Source organism: Haplochromis burtoni, unplaced genomic scaffold (assembly GCF_018398535.1).
Source record: "Haplochromis burtoni strain Fernald_Lab_line unplaced genomic scaffold, NCSU_Asbu1 Contig_7, whole genome shotgun sequence".
In the NCBI taxonomy this organism is placed as follows: Eukaryota; Metazoa; Chordata; class Actinopteri; order Cichliformes; family Cichlidae; genus Haplochromis; species Haplochromis burtoni.
In genome coordinates, this window is record NW_024582368.1 from 4306672 (window position 1) to 4329428 (window position 22757).

At 40.3% G+C, this 22757-nt stretch overlaps 1 protein-coding gene across 1 annotated transcript in view; it reads left to right on the forward strand.

Annotated features, from left to right (window-relative positions):
* The first annotated feature begins 772 nt into the window (after nucleotides 1-772).
* Nucleotides 773-22757, forward strand: part of LOC102288717 (protein FAM53B) — a 32881-nt gene continuing 10896 nt past the window's right edge. The window contains exons 1-4 of the mRNA XM_005914186.2: nucleotides 773-965; nucleotides 13208-13466; nucleotides 16163-16217; nucleotides 18260-19092. Coding sequence (XP_005914248.1) covers nucleotides 13386-13466; nucleotides 16163-16217; nucleotides 18260-19092 — 969 coding nt within the window. The 5' untranslated portion in view covers nucleotides 773-965; nucleotides 13208-13385. The remainder of the gene's footprint in view (nucleotides 966-13207; nucleotides 13467-16162; nucleotides 16218-18259; nucleotides 19093-22757) is intronic.

The window sequence follows — 22757 nt, forward strand, 5'->3', positions numbered from 1 at the left end:
CACATCCTTTGGGTTGGCACATGGCTCAAGCTACACTTTTATTCCATTCATAATGTTAACCTATAAGGTTTTAGACTCTGTGCCATAACCCGCTGGCTGCACTACCAGCACGAATACCATGCTTTCATTTCAACTTCTCAAGTGTGATACTTCAAATATTTATGTTTTTTCACTCCATCTCCCTGGAAACACGTTTGAAGGTCTCCTAATAGGATTTTTATGGATTGATTGAATTACTTCAGCATGTAACGGTGAACTTTCCATGGCGAGAGGTGGACGAACAAGTATTTCAGACCTTTTCGCACTGAGTAATGACTACCACCGGTACACTGGGGCGCAATAAGGCATTAATTAACGATTATAAACTTTATTTACTCGTGGTTCACGTTATTACGTGACGACACGTCTCGTTGTTTTAGGCAAAACGCATGGGTCCGGGAGCAACTTTTAGTTGAGTTGTTTATCTTTGCTTATTTTGACTCGTCAACACTCATTTATCTACTCAACATCAATGAAACGGGCTGCATAGTAATAAAAAATGACCACGAGTATTGTAAATACCCGAGGGCACTGGAACGTACCAACTCGAAAAGGGTGGGGGTGCAAGTGGTGAATAAAACTTCGCCCCTTGTGTGTTGACATATTAAAGACTTTTAGTGTTGCTGGATAATAATTATAACTTTACGAGAACACTACACAACAACCCGGTGTCCCCGTGTCCGTATTAGTTTGCTAGCCGGTTAACTTGTTGCTCGTCTCTCCCCCCGCTGACTTGAACTGCATGTGTACGCGGATATTGTTACAATCAATGCTGAAGGCAGAAGCTCAGCTCTCAGCTGCTTGCAGTCTTGCTTGGTCCTACGCTGAGGACGCTGAACTGGCGGCTGCAACTGCGATAAACTTTTTCTTTTTCGCTTTCCGTTTGTTGAAGATGACCTAACTTCGAAAGAGCCTCTGCTAGCCAGGTAGTAGCACGCTAGTTAAATTGTATGCACTGAACGTCTTTTTCTTTGTTTCTTTCACTGCTCTGAAGTTTACTCTGATCTTGCTGGGTTTCCCCATATAACTTGTTAGGTTACTTTAAGGACACGTACTTTAAGAAAATATAAATGGCTTTTTGGGGGATGAATTTCTTAAAAGAGTATAAACCTTTTTTGTTCATATAAAAATAAAAAATAACAATGTGGCGTGTTAAACTCTTTTTGGGTGACTGCAACTTAATTGTTCTGCACTCAGTTCCTATGGAGCTTCTAAATAAATATATGTATATAAAATAATCTACATGACCGACCTGGTGCTGCTATAAATGTCCCCGCATAATAACCCGTTTTGAGGTTTAGGGGCTTCACGCAGGCAGCAAGCTCTTTGAGGCTGCAAACTCCCCCTTCATCTGTCAGGCAATGCAGTGAATCTGAGACTGCTGTAAACTACACAGTACCTGTAGGTGGAGAGGCAGTGTGGTTGCTTTGCAGCATTGACACACAGTTCCTCACCACAACCCATGAGATGATGTTAAGAGAAGCTTTAGTGCTTTGAGTCATAAGGCTTGGCTGCACAAGTCGCACCAATCTCCACCGCACATTTAGGTTTTTGTTCTCTTTTCAGAGAGGAATCTGAAATTACTAAATCTTGTGCTTTTTTTTCCCCCTGAGCATCAGAGTAGGTACTTTTTTTTTTTTAGGTTGAGGAGCCCGAAACTATTGGCCACTTTGTTCTTCCTCAATTTCAATTCTGTTTTATCAGCTAATATATAAGACTGCATCCTTGAAGTTCAACCAAAATATACACTGTTCTTATGACTACGTGACAGAGATGAATGCATTATAAACTAAGACTATGATGTTATGCATATATGAAACTGAAACCTACATGATAAGAACTGATAAGATGCTGATAAGAACAATTATAATTTAGGTTTGTTATCCGCTGGCATAGCTATGAGGCCTCTGTTTTGTTTTAGGCTCAAACTGTAAACGAGGACTCTGAATATAGGGCACAGTGGCAGCAGAGCACTAAACTGCTTATTTGTCATCTTTGTTTCCTTTGTGGGTTAGGAAGTGTTGGCGCTTATGTTTTGGTACTTATGTTTTGCCCTTTCCGATGCTAACCACAGCTGGCTGAGCTTTGTGGACACCATTAACACAATACCCTGAAGAACTGGTTTGGTATGAGGGTACATTAATTGGAAATATCTGGGAATTTTCACAGGGACACAAGCAAGAGGTCATCCTTGACTGGCTAGGTTGGTTGGTAAACTAAACGTTAATGGACGCATATTTGCAGAAAATGAAATGTCTTCGCAATTGCAAAGGTTAGCTGAAGTTCAGATTGGAAGTGAAGCAGAGTGCTTGGGCAGATTTAATCACCTCTCAACTCTAGTGACTATTGGCATGCTGATAGAGGTGTCTCACAAATGCGGGTTTGACTTAGATGTAACCTGTTCTGAGTACTTCTTATCTACTTTTCCAGGTTGGGGAAGATTTTGATTACTACACAATGCCTTGATTTCCAAAATAAACAATTGCTGGAATCTTTCAGCTTGGTGTGAACAAGTTTGTGAATCTGCAAATGTGCTGTTTGCTCTTGCGAATTATTATGTCTGACTAGGAGCAGGGTGGAAGTGATCTGTCCTGGTGCCAGAGGTCCGCAAAGGTCCAGAAAACAAAAGCAATCTGTTGTCTTCTATATGTTACTTTGACTGTTTTATTTAACTTCTAACACGTTTGGAAATGTTGCTACTGGCTAAGCAGGCATATTGAAACAAGTCAATCCATAGGACTTTTTCCAAAAAAAGTGAAAACACTCCTCGCGTTGCGAAGGAAGCAGTTTACACATTTTCATCACAGTTCCTGGCAATCGCTTTTTGTACTTAGTGTATTGCAATTGTGCTCAACAACAGCTCTGGTATTGTTCATCTGTAGGCTTGTTTTGGACATACTAGAAACATAATATATGGAGGCAATTAAGGGCGGTGGGTTTTTAAAGGGGATTGCTCTGCACTCCAGTGTGTGCTTAAGACGCACACATTTGCAAGGTCTTTGTGTTGCAGAAAAAAGGCCCTATTAGAACTCTATTCTGTCAGTGGGCAGCTGTGTGCTTGTGTGCTGAGCAAGCCACTGGCCCATTCTCCGTCTGTGTGAACAACTCTCACTCAGTCCACACGCTGACGCACATGCTGCTACTTTCACCCCTCTCTGTCCTTTGCGTTTAGCCTTTTTTGCATTTATTAATCATGCTATTTCTCCTGTTTTTGACTGTTATTTGTCTTTCTGTTCCACTACTGCTCCACTGTTGCTCTCTTTCCCTCCCTTGTTCCCTGACCCAAGGCATTTTGCAAACCTACCAGAAAAGGATTGTTAGCCATGGCTGTCTCTGCCACCATAGTACTCTTTATTCATTTCAGAAGCTTCCCTTTCTTCTCTGTGACCTGCAGTCATAATTGCTGTGGCTTCAGACAAATTTAAACTCACCCCACCTCCCCATTCAGTCTTAAAGAAGTTAAAAACAAATACCTCGGTTATTTGACTCTGTCAGTGTATTTGTTTCATTGTCAATATTCCTTGTTTTGTTTATTCCTTCCTCATTAACATGATGGATTTGTAAGTCTGGCGTCAAATCGCCCACAGAGCCACAGACCAGCAGCTGAAAAGAAAAGAAAAGAGGCATTCTCACATACACCAGAAAAGCACTCCCCCAACCCCCCAAGACAGGCACCAGACTCTACTTAAAGATGAAAAGCATTCTGGGATGCAATAGAAATGCTCCAATGAACACTCTGCTCTAGTCTTTATGTGGCGATAGTGAGGAATTATTTAAAAAAGGGAAAGAAAGGATGCCCACACCGTGTTTGACTCTCAAATAAGTATGTCTTTATTTATTTTAGTCGTTTGCATATGTTGTGTGCATGTGCATAACCTGTATTCTTCTGGAAAACCCCAAATCCCAGGTGAGCCAATATTTTCTCTTGTGTTGCCTTGTGTCATCATAACACCACACTTATGAATGGCAGCAGTTGGCATTCTTCTGTTTATTTTCCTCGACTGCTTTGGATTGGCTTTTCCTTACAATATGAGCCAAAGCATAACTCCAGTCTCATTCGTGCCGTTCTTTACCGTAGATCCAGCCTGATGAAGGAATCTCCCAAATGAGTTCTTTATTTATTTAATAAAAAAACAGACAGAGAGAACTGAAAGCTTCTGTTAGTGTACAGACAGCCTTATCTGATGTATTTTTAGAACCTGTTTTCCACAGTTGTGACAAAATCTAAGCATCTAACTTCCTCTTTCAAGTATTAGGACTCTAATTAATAATGACAATCATTTTTTTGATATATACTAATGTGACACTTAATGTGTTACATCCTTTAACAAGCAGGGCTGTCTGGTCAAACTGGCTTCTCATGGTAATGGTAATCTAAAGTCATACTCCCCCCCCCCGGAGTTGTACAGCATGTTGGTTCTCAGTATTTGGGATGGACTCTGTTTTACATACTTGTTTTACATGCACCTGCATGTCATTACACAGAAGCTCAACAAGTAGCTTGCTGTGTAAGATATTAGATTACTTGAATCAGATGAGCTTATTAACTGCCAAATAACAAACGGTATTATTAAGATGTTGTATATGGAGATGTAACTGAAGTATTACAATTGAGAGTCTTAAGTCAGAGACTGATTGGAATTCTACTGTGTATTACTATGCAAAGAAAGCTCCTGGTCCAACTAGGAAATGTAAAAGCTTTGTCTACGGACATTATCTTGACCTTTACACAGTAGCAGTTTACTTTATTCCAGCACCAATTTGATTTGCTTTTGTTTTTCAACAAAGATGAGTTCAAACAGCGCATCTCACAATTTGAATGTGAAATGGCTTGTTTAAATTATTCCCAGTCATCACTGTTGAAACTAACAGATGTGTTTTAAATTGATAATATGTCTTCTTCCTATTCAGCGCTGCTTAACATAGGACTCATGAGTCCAACATTTACTGTATGTGGTTATTTCAATGAAAAAAAACTTAAAATGACACGTCTTCAGTGGGATTTTCAAATATCTGTTTTACATTCCTGGTACACATTATGCTGAGCAGTCAGAGGGTCCATATGGTGAGCTGAGCCCCCTCATGAATGAATGAATGGGCTGATGGAATGCTGCTCATAGTTTTTGTTCTGAAATTCTCCCACCGATACTCACTAAAAACTCACCCACATCTCCAAAAAATGTATGTAATAGAGCAGCAGAAAGTAATTGATTAATTACTCAGTGCTGCCAACATATTTTAGAAACTATCGGTGGAACTTGGCTCCAACAGGGCCGCATGGCTAAACGGCCTCCATCTCTCATGATGGTATGTGCAGCACTGTTTTGCATGGCGGCTTCATACACAAAGTCAGTGTAATTGTTGTTTTGTAGAGCCCTTCTGCTTAGACTCCTCTTGCATATAACAGCAGACCTACTGTATATCTTTATGTTAATAAGCATGAGTATGCGAAAGCTTATGGCTAATTAACATACCATCACATATGAATATTATAAAAGTTTATTTTTCAACCTTGATGTACACAGTTTGCCATTTACACAAATGCCTTTTGTGCTCATTTGGACTGCACACTTCACCACAAAGCTTTTCTAACTTACCACTAGTGCCGTATTTAATGTCAGTGAGGAAGCAATTCCTCCTGCTTCTCCAGTCTCTGCTGTCACGAAATCATCTTCATTTGTTTGATTTGACACCATTGTGCTTCACATAACAACAGAAGCACTTTTAACCTCATATCGGCTGCAGCACCATGGGCCACTGGCTCTATACAACACTTTCATGGACTACTTACATGCTGAGGACACTATATAGAAATCAACTGGTTTTAAGAAAATGTATTTGTAAATTATGAGCTCTATCATTTTAGTGATTACAGTATACATGATAATATTATGTGTTAGACTGAAGATACTGCTGCTCTGCCAGAAGCATGCGATCTCTCTTTTTCTAATAAGCATGGTTGTTAGAATTTGGTTAGCATTGCTAAACTATGATACAGTAGCCACATCTCTCTGACAGTTTTTCAGATTGACTTTGAGTCATTGATGACTTATGCTTTGACTACTGTTAAAAATCTCGTGTAATAGCACTAGTCAAAGACTGTTCATTTTCAAGCGTGTTGAATTTTTGGATTTGTATTCTTTTCATTAGACAATGTGGAGTTTGGATTGGAAGGGGGGGGGGTGTATGTGTCTAGTAATTTAGTAATTTGTTGTTGTTTTTTCTCCTTCAAACTAGAGTTATTATATTGATCTTTAAAAATCTACTATATAGGGTACTTATTAGGTCATTGGTACTGACAGTAAGTATAACATCACTTGTTTATACAGCATAGGAATGGCCCCTCCTATTGAGCTAAGCAATTGCTTGGGATTGCTAGCAGAACTGGAGCCATGGTGTATGTAATGTACCCCTAATGGATTAGAGCTCTAGTGTGTACAGAACAGAAAATGGAAGAAACCACAGGCAGAAAAGCAAGGATTGCTGGGTCAGTTGGAGAGGACAGTATAATTAGTGTGGTACCTACTCAAACACCTGATCCTATGCCTGTCAAGCTCCTTAAGCTTTCGGTTAACTAAACCCTAGTCTAAGAAACAGAGGTCAACCCCTAATAAATTTAAGGCTACCCTAAATAGAAAGAGTGTGGTGTGTTTGCGGGTTACGTCTCACAGTGCTTCACCTTAGTAAACTGGCCTTGCTCAATAGTCCAGTTTCCTATGACAAACAGATTTACTGATAAAGACTGATGAGCTGTCCAGACATTATTATTCACTAGATGGGTGACATCTGCCTTTTTCACATCACCAGTTGTCATTGTTGTCTTCTGTTGTGTGCTTGGCTGCTATGGCTACCTATTAAATCCTAGAAACAGTGTACTACCTAGCAACTGTTTTGTGTCTTAAGTCAGAGTGAAACTACCCCAGGAAGTATCAGAGATTCATTTTTGTGGGAAAAAAACCCAAAACAAAAACTTTGACAATTTTACCTAACATATAGTAGATAACCTATCCGCTCTCAGGCTGTAAATCTATGATTAAATAAATGTTAATGTGAAATGATGGTAGAATATGTGTATGTGAAGTTAACTCGTTGCCACAATGCTCTGTGGATATCACTTGGGGCTTTCTCCTTTCATGTATTTAGTAATGAAGTCAGTATGTTCCACACCCAATTCAGCAGTGGCATGTCATGTGACCACAAGGGAAGTAGAACTCCTGCAGTGCAAAGGGAAGTGTGCTTGCTTATGTGAATTATGTTAGTGTCTTCATGCCAACATAGTCGAGATAAGAAGACCAGTATTAACTGGACTTGCAAGTTAATTCTAAAGAAAGCTTTGGGGTTCATGTTTACTGCTCTTATTTCTATTGTAGATCTGTTGTTAAGAGTAACAGCAACTTAAATTGGAGCTTCAAGGCTGTATTCATGCAGAGATTAATGGTCACTGTCATGAGAGAAGCATTCAGGGTAATCTCCAAAAAACTTGACTACTTAAAATACATAAAGTTTCACTGAATAAGCTTTTCAGTGTTTATGTACCTTTGAAGGAGTAGACGGTACTAGGGTGATAGCCAAAAGATTCAATGGTATGTCTTGACCTCCCAGACCATTTTTACAACCTCGACCACATTATCCAAGAGAGGGGTCGCTGTGTGTTCACCCTGAATTAACAATGGACATCTTAGGCTTTCACAAAAGAAAGCCTCCTTTATTCTTTTTAAGGCTTTCATTTAGTTTCTCATGGACATCTGAACTATTTAAAACAGGTGTCAGCGTCTAGCCTTTTCTGACATTTAGTGCCACTTTGATTAAGGAAAACTGTGACAGTAATTTAATTTAATCTTATCAAAACAAGAATATGATCTGCCGAGGCTTTCCAGCCATGCCATATTTTGAATATTTGGGCTTCAACATTTCATTAGTGCCAATTGAACTGGTTTCCTCCAAGTACAGCAACTGATCAAAGTCCTGACACCAGACGCACTCCACACAAGTATGCAGCAACCAGAGCCAATTAGTGATGGACACCAAACACCCCGTTACAGAACTTTAGGGGGGCGCAAATAGGGTTCTATTTATCTGCCTGTACAAATCACAGCCTGGGCAAAGAGCCACATTATCTTAGCTGCTCTTTCTTGTGCCCTCCTGAGTCACTGACTATTGTGAGCCAAGAGCTGCTTTCTGCATCCCAGCATACACAAATCAGTTCTTGAAGTACCAGTGGATTTGAACCCACTTATGGTCAAAGTTTTGTTAGTTCGATAAGTTACGACTCAGCAAATATCATATATATTTGAGATTTATTGGGAAAGATTTCCTTTATTTGAATCAAATAGGGCTGAGATGGGATCTGACAAAACAATTGATGAACCTCAGTCATTTTATCCTTGACAGGCAAAGCAGTATCGCAAGTTGATCTATAGCAGGGGTGGGCAACTCCAGGCCTCGAGGGCCGGTGTCCTGCAGGTTTTAGATATCACCCTGGGTCAACACACCTGAATCAAATGATTAGTTCATTACCAGGCCTCTGGAGAACTTCAAGACATGTTGAAGAGGTAATTTAGCCATTTGAATCAGCTGTGTTGGATCAAGGACACATCTAAAACCTGCAGGACACTGGCCCTCGAGGCCTGGAGTTGCCCACCCCTGATCTATAGCAAGTGGAAGTCTTTGACTAAATCAGTCGGTGCTTTGTGCAGTGTTCACTGTTTTGTACTGTTGAGCTTAGAGCTGGGCGATATGAGATTTTTTCATATCACGATATGTTTTTTTCATTTCAGTCGATAACGATATCTATCACGATATAAGCCAAATAACTATATTTGTAAGATTTAAATGTGCCGTTGCTCACAAGTAAAATGGAATTCAGCAGCTTGTTTTTATTTAAATATTTATTTCCCATAATAAGTTCAACAGGGTAGATGTACTTAAGGAACATGAGACTTTTTCAGATAAATAAAGGCAAATATTGCAAACTACACAAAAGGCAGCCGCTAAAGCGTTTAAGTTTCAAAATAGAACAAACGAAACAGACTAAATTGTCAATTCCACTTAGAAACAAAATATTAATTCTAAAAATAAATCTTAGTTTGTTTTACAGAAGAACAGACAAAACTGACTAACTTTGGTCAATATCAAATAAACTGAGAACTAAAAGGAAATTCTCAATCTCTCCTTGTTGTATAGCTTGAGCTTTTCAAACAGTTTTAACAGTTACTTTAGTCTGACAAAAGCCGAATGACGAATTAGCGCTTCCAGTCAGAGACTGAGGCTACGTCCACACGTACACGGGTATTTTTGAAAACGGAGATTTTCCGTTTTCGTTTTAAAAAATAATCCCGTCCACACATAAAGGCAGAAATGAAGGAAAACTGCTGCTATGAACATGCCAAAGCAGCAGGTGGCGCTAGATTCCTAACCGTGCAGAAATGTTGGCCAATCAGAAGTCTAGAAGCCTCGGTGGGAAAAAGTAAACAAAGCTGGGGCATAGAAGCAGAACCGAGTCGTATGTGTGGACGGACAGTAACTGTGTGTATATGTAAGCATTTAAACACTGCAGAGAGTAGAAGTAACAGTATTGTAGAAATTCATTTCACCGAAACAATAACGTGGCGCACAGTGTGACGCATGCACCAGTTTATTGTATTTCCAGACTTGCTTTCGGCACAATTTACAGTGCACGCTACTCTGTTTTTTGTCAGACTTGAAATAGCCGAAATACCTTCACACTACGGAACTTCTATGGCTCTTCCGTTTGACAATCTCTCCGGCGTTGGAACCATCATCTGTTTTCTCTTCGGTCACGCTCGGTTGATTTTTCTAGTCGGCCACTCATTTCCTCCATTACCCGCTGGCTGCTTCCCAAACAAACACACGTGCGGCTTGGCACTTGTGCTGTACGTAACAAGTCACGCGACGTGACGCTGCGGCTGTGATTGGTTCGGCTCTGCGCTACTTAATTTGGATTGGCTGACCTTTTTTTTTTTTTTTTTTTTTTTTTTTTTGAGGACAAGAGCGGCGAGGTCTATCGCGATAGCTTAATTTCTCTATCGAGTAAAAGTTATATCGCGATACATATCGTTATCGTTCTATCGCCCAGCTCTAGTTGAGCTATAAAAAAAAAAAAGTAATTACTATAATAAAACTATTATTTAAAAAAAAAAAAAAGCACCTGTCCCATCACATTCATCATAATATGAGACTAATGAAGGGAGAAGTAGCTCTTCCAGTTTCAGTTTTACGCCTCATTTAGTATCCACAATGTCTTCACTGGTATCTTAACTGTAAAGGATTAGACAAATCGTCATTTAAGTCACTTGCTTTGTTTGATGATCAGCCTGACTTATGATAACAAAAACGACTTTTTTGTGTGTGGGACATGCAGCTGAGTTTGTGAGATTTTGTCTGGCTTTATGAAACATATTTAACTTAAAGCTTAGTAAAATTGATAGTGTAATGTCAGGCTGTTTGATCATAAATCATAATCACAGCTATTTAACAATTGTTCAGTTACTGTGGAAACACAAATTTACTGAGCAGTAGATTTCCTCAACAGTGCATTTCCTTCCTCAGGGGTGGGGTACAACCCTCACTATCACAAATCACTCAGCCCACAGTACAGGTTCCACTACCCTGCAGTATTGTCACAACTAGGCAGGCCTTTGAGGTGTTCATTTATGGCCCCACAGATTTTATCTTTGCACCATGAGGCAAGCACATGAGTGAAACGGGTCCGTCTGCGGCCCTTTAAGATTGCTTTCACAACGACATATTATCCGTAGGATAAAACCAACTTTTCTTAAGATGGTATTTTTCAGATGATCCAACCTTACCTGTCATTTCACCAGTGCTTGGTGAACAATGCTTTTGTTTTCAGGGAGGCAAGACAGGAAAAAGGTTGATGTTGTGCTGGATATATAAAAACACAGTAATGATTGTTTTTATAATCTTTGAAGACCAAAGTTGTAAAAATGATATTTAATTCTTCTCTCAGTGGTGTGTAACAGGGACTCATCAAACCTCAGATGAACTGATAATTTCCTGGGTTTTTGTTAGGACTGACATCTAGTCAAATAAAAAGGCTTTTCAAACAGTGTGATGTAGCCAGCAAGGACTCTTGTTTTGAAGAGCAAAAATCTGATCGGATCTGAAAATGGCTCTGCACAAGTGCTCTACACAGCCCATTAAGCTCTGGTTTCCCCATCATGAGAAGTTGGTTCATTAAATAAGCATGGCTCCAGGCTTGAATTCACACTCGGTCTGCCCTCTCCCATGACCCTGCTTGCCAGTCACTACACACACAAGTGCAGGTTAGCATAAGCAGACATGCATGTACAGAAACACATGCACAGCTAGCTCTTGTTCTCAGTGTGGAGATGCTGTTTCAGCCTTGATCAGACAAGTCACGCTTCCTACCTGCATCAGTCAAACGGCACAATATAACAACCTTTACACACAGCCGTCACGCTCCTCGACCCTTATTCTGATTAACACATACATACACACACACACACACTGCAATACACTGCCCCACCCATTACTCAGAGTCACTTCTAATCAGTAGAGTAATCTGCAAAACTGATTATGAAGAACATACTCTTTACTTTTTACTCCCACTAACAGTACCACCTTCTCTTGCCTGTGTAGGCCCGGTTGTGCTCCACCGACTCTCTGAAATGAATGGAGATAATGGGAGTCATATGCCGGCTTTTGGTTTCAGGCAGGCCTACATGAAACATTTATTTACTTAGTCTTTATGTAGTCATGGGGCTGGAAACAAGAAAAGGGACAGAGATGACATTGTTAAGTCAGAAGACATGACTAGACTGGTTTAAAAAAAACAAAACACTTTTTATCGATCCATGTTGTTGTTTTTGTTTTGTTTTTTTTCCTCTACAAAAGTCAGTTTTTTTTCAGTGGTGCACACTTCTCCCTAAAGCATCTTGTGTAAGTGCAACAACCCTTACTTAACACAAAACCACATGTTTCATGGGCAGGATAGCATAGTAGGCCTGGAAGATCCATTAGCCTCATGTGTTGCTCCGGAGTCAAAAGCTGTCATTAGCCAGCAGTTGATTGGGGATCTGAACTATGCTGGTACTCTCTAATTGGATACTGTCAGTGTGTTTGGTGGTTGGTAAATGACGGAGTCCAAAGTCACTGCAGCTACTTTTATTAAAGAAAGCATAACTGAACTTGCCCATCCTCCGCCATAGTCATTCACATGCATTGAAAAACATCAGAAAGGCTGAGTTGAGCAGATGTGACAAGGCATGTTTGTCCCAAAAAAAAAAAAAGATATAGACCATCTGCCATACATATAAAGCTTTTAACGGTTGTGTTTACCGAAGCAGCTTCTGTCTGGACTTTGCTATGTGTGGGTGCAGGCAGTCTTTGAGTTAACCGCAGCTCCATATATGCTTCTTTTCTGTTCGTGGTTTCTAGCCACATCTGTAGTCATGTGACGTGAGTAATGTCTTTTCCTGAATTAGCTAAAGCTAGCCTTCTGTTACAGCATGTTTAGATTCCCCCGTGTTCAGGGTAATATTGCTGACAGGCCAAATGTTCTGTTATCCACAGGGATGAGGAAGCAGTTTAACATATATCAGCACATTTTCTTTTAAAGCTAGTAGGTTGATAGGTGTGTGTATGTAGTGTGTGGATCTATATCGATGACTGAAGTTGCTGTAAGTTTTCGGATTTTAAATGCTGAATGGAAAAACTTAAGGTGTGCATATAGCAAACATGTATCGCATTCAACCGTGCCCCTTTCAATCACTGTTATGGGTATGTTAGTTAAAGCAGTGAGGAATGTAGATATTGAAGTGATTTATCTGTGAATGACAGTTATCATCTTACAGATTGATTAAAAAGGCAACCTGTTTGTATTTGTGAGAAACCTTTCTCTCAAGACACGTTTTAAGACAAAAATGCACATGCCATGCTTTTTGTGTTTGTGAAAAATCTTAATGAGAATGGCACAGAACAAGTTAAAGCAGCCACAATTGGGGTTAAGAAGCCAGATTTGGCACACTATTGATTGTTATGGCTATGCTTAAACCTGAGCTTTATTTAGGCCCTGCTTCTTGCCCATGTCTTGTAGCCCGAAACATCCTTTGCACTTTAATTAAATTAGTAATGTTTTTATTTCCCTTTTTTTCCATGAATACAGAGATTGGCTGACATTTGAGAGACCTACCTCCACCACCTTCACAAGTACTGCTCTTCAAATGGGAAATCTTCCTCTGCTTTTTGCCCAAATGCACTGTCTGCCCTCTGCTCTCGTATAAGATGGCTGCCTGTGGCCTTTTTCTGCACCTGAACAGACTGGAGCAGAGCTACTTGCTACCATGGTGATTGTTTTCTCACAAACACTGGAAAAGAAGAAGGCTGCCAATGATGTAACGTCCAAGAGCATCGAGCGACGGCTGGTGAGAGAAACTTTACGTTTTGACTTTCACACAAGGCAAGCTTGTAGGTAGTGTACCCACAAGCATGTTAGACCACGATAAGTTGTTCACTAAAGGATTTTAGATGTCTTTAACTGTCATTAATATGATAGATACATTTTCACTTTTGAGGTTCTCTTACTCAGATGAGACGTTCAGTGTGAGCTTTATAATTGTCCCTTGAAGACAAAGAGTTCTAGGATGTGTTAGCCTAGAACAAGAAGGAACCAGTTCCCTAATAAAATAAAGGGAACTGGTTCAAAATCATTCCAAAATGTCAATGCATGGTGGATCAGTGGTTATAGCTATTGGCTCACAACAAGAGGGTTTCTTCAGGAGCTTTTTCCTACTAGTGGAAAAAAATGGTTGTTTAATGTTGCCTGTGCCAAGACAGTCTTGCAAAAGACATTCTAAATGTCAAGAGTTTCACTTCCTGAGACCGGTTAACAATCCCCTGCTAATCACTGGTTGCTTGGGAAAAATGTGTATTCTCCAGCCAGTTGGCAAGTGGTTGCAGGAGGTTGCTTGCTGTCAGTTGGTGAAATTGGTTGCGAAGAAGAATGCTGCACTGAAAACCTCCTCCCAGATTGTTGCAGCCCCCCCCGTAGCACTCACCAACTACTCTGAGCGGTAGTGAAATGGTGAAAAGTGTGATGCAAAACGGTGATATTTGCTTTCAGTATAAAAGCTGTGCCTTTTGAAATTTGTTAGTTTGAGCGGTAAGGCTCAACTTTTATTTTACAGGCTGCAGCACTTTTTAACTCACCACCAAGCAGCAGTGAAAATGTAGAGTGTTTGCACTTTACATCAGAACTACAGGTGACTGTGGCAATATTCAAGCAAGCAAGTTTTTGGTACAGCATACTCTTTGCGACTGATTACACTCAACAAAGGTCAGTGGCCTCCAGCGAGCCAGTCAGGAGGATAAACGTTATTCTTTAGTGAATGATCTGTGTGACTAAAACTTTAAAAAAAAAGCAACGTATGGAACAAAAAAAGAGCTTTTTTAAATTTCAGTCAAAATGTTATTTTTGGGGTGTCACCCCTGAGAATTATTTCTTTTTTTTTTTTTTTTAACCAGCACCTAGGTTTCACTTCTCAAAGTAAAATAGGGGTTATTTACATTTTATTTTTATCTCACTACTCCATTCAGACAAGCACGGGAGAGTAGTTTTCACTTTCCCGCTTTTATCATGCTGCTTATATGCAGTTTTTAATCTACAAAATCTCAACACTCCTTCAAGCGCTTGGATGGTGAAGGATCACAAACATTTCTTGACACGTTTAACATCAGTATGATTTGTTCTGAAACGTCCAGGAATTATTTTCTTGGGCCCAACAAGTCTTAAATGTTTTTCTTTTGTTAAACCTCAGAGACTGACATAAGTCTTATATAATATGCTGTAAATGTAATCGCATGCATAATTAAAAAAAAAAAAATCAAAAAGGCTTATGGACAGAGGTTTTTCACTGCTACCTTTGCACTCATCAGCTGCTCACGTTAAAGGCCTGGGGGTTTAGTGTACTAATTCTGTCATTTGATCGTCTTCTATGGCACAATAGCCTTTATTTTGAGTTCTAGGCTTGGTATCTTAGAAAACTTTTTTTTTTTTTTTTGTTATAATAACCTCAAGGCGAGTCACTGCAGTGAAATGTGGCATTTTCTTTTTTGTTCTGTGTGCAGATAGCCAACACCCTCTTGTAAGAAATTAACTATGGGATGGATGGGTGTCTGATTAAAAGATAAGTGGGTGTAGGCAAAACTGTTTTATACTCCCCTAATAGCCTTTGTACCTTAAACCCAAGAAATAAAACAGGTGCGTTACAAAATTTAGCTAAACGTTCTTTTGTATTGTAAAATCATTGTCCAGCTGTCCTTGAAGGTATTTCATGCACCTTGCAGTGAGTTAAAGGATAATCTTTAGGAAGTAGTTTCCAGCTCTGACAAAAGTGAAAGTGTAAAACCAGTCCAAAAGAGTGTAATTCACCCACTGGATAATGGACTACACTCTTGAATCCTTGAATTTTAAGTAGCAACAATAGCAGCGATGGTGTGTTAAGCTGCTTGTGCTAGCTAGCTAGCTTGGGTAGGTGTAACTGTAATTTACTATGATGTCAAAGGACTTGAGACTTAACTAGCTTTAACATTAGAAACTATTTAAATGCGCAAGTCTTACAAAAATGTATTAAAATTTATATACAAGCGTAAATTATTATGAAGCGTAAATTTGTGCAGTTTTTTGTAAGCTTGTTGGGAAACACCCTACATATTCAGCAAGAATGGAGCAAATTAGCATTCATTTGGAGTCTTTATTCATGGAGTCTAATGTTCACTCTTTTGTGCACTGCTTATTCTCCGCCTCCTCTTCAGAAATGTATCTAATTCTTTAGTCACCCGCTAGTTGCTGAGTATGAGCTAGTTGTTGCTGTGAACCAAAACGGTAAACTCGCAGACCATAAAACGTAAACAGTAAGCTTAAAGTAAGTAACCATTTGCATTGGCTTTGGTTGACGCAGATCTTTGGCTATTTCACACTGGTCGTTTGGCAGCAGCGTGTAAATAATCCTGACCTCGAAATGAAGACAAATCAGTCTTCTCATTTGATTTGAGGGCTGAACTTTTGTTCCTTGGCTTTTGTTCTTGACTTTTGCTTTATGTTCGTCTGTGCCCTCAACAGTGTGAGGTCCCCACCATGAGCAGAGGGACCACCCTCCTCTCCCGTGGAACCGTAGGTGAGTTATCTTCATTATCACTCGTTATGTCTTTCTGTTTGTCTTTCCCCCTTTGCTCCTGCTTCCATTTATTAAACACCATCCCTCTGTGCTCTGCATTTAACATCTGGAAAAAAGCAGTGGCTGATTATTTGTTAAAAAACATTTCACAACTGATATAACACAAGTAATTGTCGCCTTTAATTCCCCAATAAGTTGAAGTATCAAAATCAGCGATTGCAGTTGTCTTGTTGTTTATCTCCTGCCACACTCGATCACTCACTTCTCCCTTTTCCATCTGTCACTCATCCCCCACTCATGATCAGAGTGCACCTGCCTCCACACAACGTTGCACAGCACTCTCATGGGAGTGAACTGTAATTGAATATTCTGCTGCCTATGTCAACAATTTCCCTTTAGCTGTGTTTGTGTAATTATCCTCTGTGTTAAAAGAAATACTACTGTCAATACAAGGCCAGCTATCTCCCACTGCCCTCTTTTTTTTTTTTCTTCCTTTTTTTCCCCCCCCTCTTTCTTTTGGGTAAAGATTTTTCCACAGTTAATCCTGACATTAAAATTGGCTAGCGTGTTTTGTTAGTTCAACCACTTTGTCTTTTGCTTTCAAATGGTGGCCTTTTGAAGTTCATCCCTTTCTCCTTTTGTCCAGTTGTTTTCCTAACATTCCTGTCAGGTCGTCACTGTAGCCCCCGTACATTGTTTGTCCAGCCAAAACAATGATTTCCGTCCAGTAGTCTGGGAGAGAGCGTGCCAGAATTGGAGGCAAGCATCCAAAAGGATGGTTTTTGGATCAGCAAGGGGCTCTTTTTGACAAAAGCTTCAATAGAGTCGAACTTAGCCACACTTTACTGTAGGTGTATTATCCTCCACAAAACTCTTTTGTCCCGATGGTGAGACAGCTGGAAATTCATACTGCTTTGACGCATATCCTACTAACCACTTGACTAATGGGAGTGACTGCCCAACTGTTTCACTGGCTGATTCTTATCATAATGTGCAGTTCATGTTTTTGGAATCAACGTTCTTGCATGTCCAAGTTTTAAATAGTCAGGAATGTTACTGCTGGAAACTTAAAAAAATGGCCAACATAGCAGTCAGTGGAGTGAGCTGGTTCATGCTGAGGAAGAGAATTTATTGTAATCTGGGTTTTTTTTGTGTGTTTTTTGTTTTGTTTGTGTGTGTGTGTTGGTGTTTTAAACCACAGTATTATTTATTTATTTGCATATTTAACTCTAAAAGTAATGGAGGCAGAAATGTGTTTCTCATGCTCGGAAACAGTAATGTGCCAGTAAGAACTCACAGCTGAGGTTTCACTGCATGTCCTGCAGCTGTTTATGTGAAAAACAAGCAGACAGACAGTGATCTTGTTGAGTCCTACTGGGCATGTAGTGTGTTATACTGAGCATTGTGACTTTTTGGGGGGTGGGCAGCCAACTTTTTAAGACTTTTAAAACATTTCCATCTTTGAATGCACAGATTTTTTTTTTTCCCAGAAAATTACTTTTTTGACTATTTTTTTTCTTTCAACATTATTGGGAATTTTCAGTCCAGCTTTCATTACAGTTACTGAGGAGCAGCACTGGTTTGAACTGTTCAACTGGTAGTTTTATTTCCTCTAGGCATAACCTTGTCAATCATGTTAAGACAAACAACCTCCCACCCCTTTTTTGTAATTCTCCAAAGCTCATGATTTCTTTTGTTGTTGTTGTTGTTGTTGTTGTTTCTACTTAGCTGTTTCTTTCTTCTTAGTTTAATAGCTCACCATTGCAGTAAGCAGACAATAATCTCCCTTTATTCTTCCAAACAGTTTGTTCTTACACCAACCAATCCTCTTTGCCTTAAGCTTATTTCTGCTTGTGTGTTTCTTTGTGTCTTTGTTGTTAAGTACTAAATTATCCTTCCAGATATTGCTGCTAGAATTCATCATGCTCTAGTTAACAAATGCAGTTTTTGCTTAATATTGCTTGCCGCACAGATAAAGATGTGTCAGAAGGGCTGCTGTTGAGGTCAATTAGTGTGAGGCTTTTATGTTTTCCCTATTACAGAGGCAGATAGATGGTTGGATATGGGGCGAAGCTGTGCCATCCAGCAGAGAGCTCCATGCCAGTCTGGTACTCCTCTATGGGATGTGACGCCTGATCACAACAGCCACTGTGCCAAGGAACCAGGCAGCACCACAGCAATCACCAGCCTGATAAGAGATCTGAGTCTCTGCAACAGCACTCACGCCGCATCCGCCACTGCACACTACACCACTACGGCTACCAGCCAAACTCCTACGGCACCCCCGAGCAAACGTCAGTGTCGCTCTCTGTCACTCTCTGAAGAATTCACTGGCTTCCGCTCATCTTGGAGGCCCCAAGGGTCCCGAGTATGGACAACGGTTGAGAAACGAAGGTGCCACAGTGGAGGGAGTGTCAGAGGTGGGGGAAGCCATTTTCCCACCATGCAGCGTAGCTCCAGCTTTAGTTTGCCCTCACACTCCAGCATCACTTTTGATGGAATCCAGGACCTGCCATTCTTCAACCAGCCGCTGCCTCTCCACCCTCAATTCACTGCCTCTCCAGTCTCCCCTACCTCTCTTGCCACACATCATCACCACTCCCAAAATCACGTCTTCCTCAGGCCTCTCTCACTTTCCCATGAGCAGATCAGCCTGCCAGAACACCAGAGGGAAGAGGCATCGGAGACCAGCTCTTCAGACTCCACCCCAGAGCTGGGGAGACGAGCTAGCCAGAGAGCCAGGGGAAAGGGGTGTTTGTCTCGGAGCAGGTCTCAGCCCTGTGTACTAAATGAGAAAAAGGTCGGCATGAAGCGCAGGAGACCAGAAGATGCTCAGGAGCAGCGGCCCTCCCTGGACCTGACAAAGATGACTCAGGTTAGCTGGAAATGTTGAACATATGTTGACCTGCACAGACAAGCACTTACATATTCATTGATTTGAATGCATTCAATTGGAATTTGACTAATTTCAGAGTTTAATATTACATGTGTTTGCTGATTGCACACAAATGAGTATCAGCTTATTTCTAATCTTGCTTTAATGCTGGGAAATGCGCTCTGTTGCATTCACTTTAATCCTGAACCAGATGCACTTACAACACAGACAAATGCTTTTTTGTTCTTAGACTAAAGGGAAGTTCAAGACATCTTCAAACAAAACTAAGTCTGTCTCTTTCTCTCAGAGTTTGATCAGGGAGTGGATTAAATTAAACTGTATTAAGTTTTCTGCGTCGTCAGTCCGAGGCTTCGAGGCTAAGTGATCTCAGGCTTTCCTCCCTCTAGCTTAGGGAGCGGTGCTTACTAAGAAAGCATTCCTCATGTTCAGTCACGCTGCCTTGAACCACTCTCTAGCAAGGCCCTCTCGGGTTTATAATTTCATTAACTCTGTTGGGTAAACAAGTCCATCCAAAGGTTGGACTTCTCACCATTTATTTGCTTCCTCTCTGCAACTCCTACCCAATATTTCTACCTGTCAGAAAAAGCGGCAGTGAATTATGGGTATATTTGGATGCACAGAGCTCTGGATGGATTTCCCAATGTCAAGAGTTTTTGTTCTTTTGTAAGGTCAGAGGAAACAGTGCAACAGCCAGAGAGTAAACCCAAACCCAAAATAGATCCAGAGAAGTATTTTAATGACATGAACTCTTTTGATATTTGGCAGAGCTGTGTTTCTTCTTTTTTTCTAGTGCCCTGAAAGATCTTGATCTGATTCTTGTATCACATTCAGCTCATTATTTATGTGAATGCTCTGGGAATTTTACACATTGTCCTATTTACCCATCCTTTCCTGATCACTTAAGTCATTTGATACTCAAAAATCATCCTTCACAGTACCTTGTTTCAGGAAAATATTGTAATTTTCCTGTCTCTTACTAGAAAGTTATCATCAGTTCATCCATATACCCCCCTTTTCCTTTCTGGAAATAATATTAGTCCCCAGCCAGTCATACTTAGGACCTAGCCAGGGTTGGATTAACAAGGCATGGGTAATGGAGCCTAGCAAACATGTTTCCCCTTGTATTGCCAGCTTCTAAGAGGGGAAAAATTAGGCATGCAACATATGAAGAACTAATCCACAAACACACACATGGAGCCAGTTTTACATTAACTCGACTAGGGCTGTTCAATATAACGATATATATATATATCGGATGACGATATAAAAACGTCTGTCATTTCATTTTACGCTATCGTTTGTTTCATGGTGTCGCAAAATAAACTGTTTACAGCAATATTTTTTCATCGTTTTGATGGTCACTGTAGTGGCTATATTCATTTCCTAAAGTTCTCTCTTTCTCTTATATTTAATATAACCACACTACGGACGGACAAGCGCCTGTTTTTATGCGTTGTCGTTAGCAAAAACGACGGTAAAACCATCGCGTGTCCGCTTGTTTATTTTCCACATACCGTAAACATATTTTTCACAATAAAGCTCAAGATCCTGTTGAGACTTTTCAAAATAAACGGAATCACGTGAAATGGTATGCAGAGTATTGACGGGTGAGAAGCAAAAAAAGAGCCGTCAGGTGCTAAAAAATAGATTGGACTCAAACGTTAGAACAGGCTTTTCCCTGCAGCACGCTACTCACAAAGAAAACGGCGGCCGTTACAACTTATGTCTAAAAATATATATTTTCACGCATCAGTTAAAAACTCGACTCCAGGTACACGACGCCCAGCTGGAATCACTTCACGCAAGTCGAGCTTCCAGAGATTCACAGAATTTTAAAGAAAATGTTTAATTTTTGTGATTTTTATATCGTTATCGGGCGATAGATGTCTTATATTGGGATATGAGATTTTGGTCATATCGCACAGCCCTAAACTCGACTTGCCATTAGTCATTGCCATTACTCTGCCAGTTACAGATTAATGTCAGCAAATGATCTATTCTCAAAGGTTAGCGGATCAAAAAATGTTTTCACTTTTTTCGGGTGTTTGAGTCGACTTGCATGAGTGCATGTTGATGAAAGGAGTCCGGTCGTACAGGTTAGATGGGTCATTTCAGATCTACTGTAACCATGTTTAAATTCTCATCCTCATGCACACCTCGGGAAAGTTACCAGTAAAGCATTGCATACAACAAAGATAGTATGATTAATACGTGCTCCCTTGCTTCATTTTCTTTTCCTGTTATTGAGACTTGATGTCAATAACTAAACCAGGTCAAGTTTGGCCAGGAACTTAAACAAGCAGGGTTGTAATATCTCACTCTAAGTTTAATAAACCAAAAGCACAAAGAAGATACTGCTGGAGATTGACATTGTTGTTACCAAAAGTGGTTGACCTTTGTGAGAGCCTAGGGAAAGAAAAAGATCCCAGCTGGCAGACTGTCTGGAAAAGGAAGTGTTAATGTGGAAAACTAGGGCTGGTTACAACCTGTGTCTGATCTACAGAGGATAGAACATGCGAAGTACTGCCAGGATTGGGAATATAATAGATTTCACCAACTCTGATTGGAAATCAGTTATTTAATGTGATCTTTCTTCTGATGTTATATATTTGAGCATCACAAGACTTCTTAACTGGCCTCTGTGTCATTGAAGTGGCAGTTTTTTGTTTTTTTTACCCCTGGTTACGCACACACAATTCCTCCCACTCTTTCTCAAGAACTGGGTGAGTCTAATGACAACATTATTACTTTTCATACCTACGTAAACAGTAGGTTTTTTTTTTTTTTTTTTACTGTAGGTGTGTTTTGAGTAATGCTGTCTAACATTGATTAAAAGAATAGCAAACATGTTGTAGATGGGGCAGGAAACTGTGACATTTGTCTGAACTGCAGTGGATACAGACAGGTGTTGTTTGATTAATTTTCTATGGAACGTGCGCCAGAGACTCGCCGAGTGAAGGATCATGGTGGTCAACAAGCCCTCAGTGTGAGTTAGTGGAACATGGTGTAATTTGGCCTTTAGATTCCTCGACCACGTCAATGAAGGCGGGTGTGAATTCTGGGGATGCATGTCATGCTAATCAGCTATAACTTGACTACAGTGGGGATTTACATGCAGCCACCCCCAAAATTCCTTGAATGTCCTCCCAGTCAGCCATGTAGATAAGTTATCTCTGCCTGCCCTTCCACCTTGGCCTGTCATTGTTGTCTTTTTTGGGGGATTGTTTTTTTTTGTTTGTTGTTGTTGTTTTTTTGTTGTTTTTTTTAAATGGACTGGCTATTGGGCATAGCAAACTCCATGTCCTTCACTGAATGATTGTTGACACTTCTTGCACAGTGAATTTGAGGAAGCTGTGTGCTTAAGTCCAGCCTGGTCAGTTAACTTCCGCTGGGCTATTGTCCATTTTTTTCCAAAATATTTAAATTTGTAAATATGTGTTAAATGTATATTAAGCGTGTGTGTGTGTGTGTGTGTGTGTGTGTGTGTGTGTGTGTGTGTGCGCGCACACAAACTTGTATCCCTCCCTCTCAAGTTTTTCTGAGAGGTCACCCAAGTTCAAGCTGCTCTGGTCTTCCCCTCCTTCTTCCATCACACACACTTCATTCCTTGGATGGCAGACATGATGATCATAACTGAGCCCTGC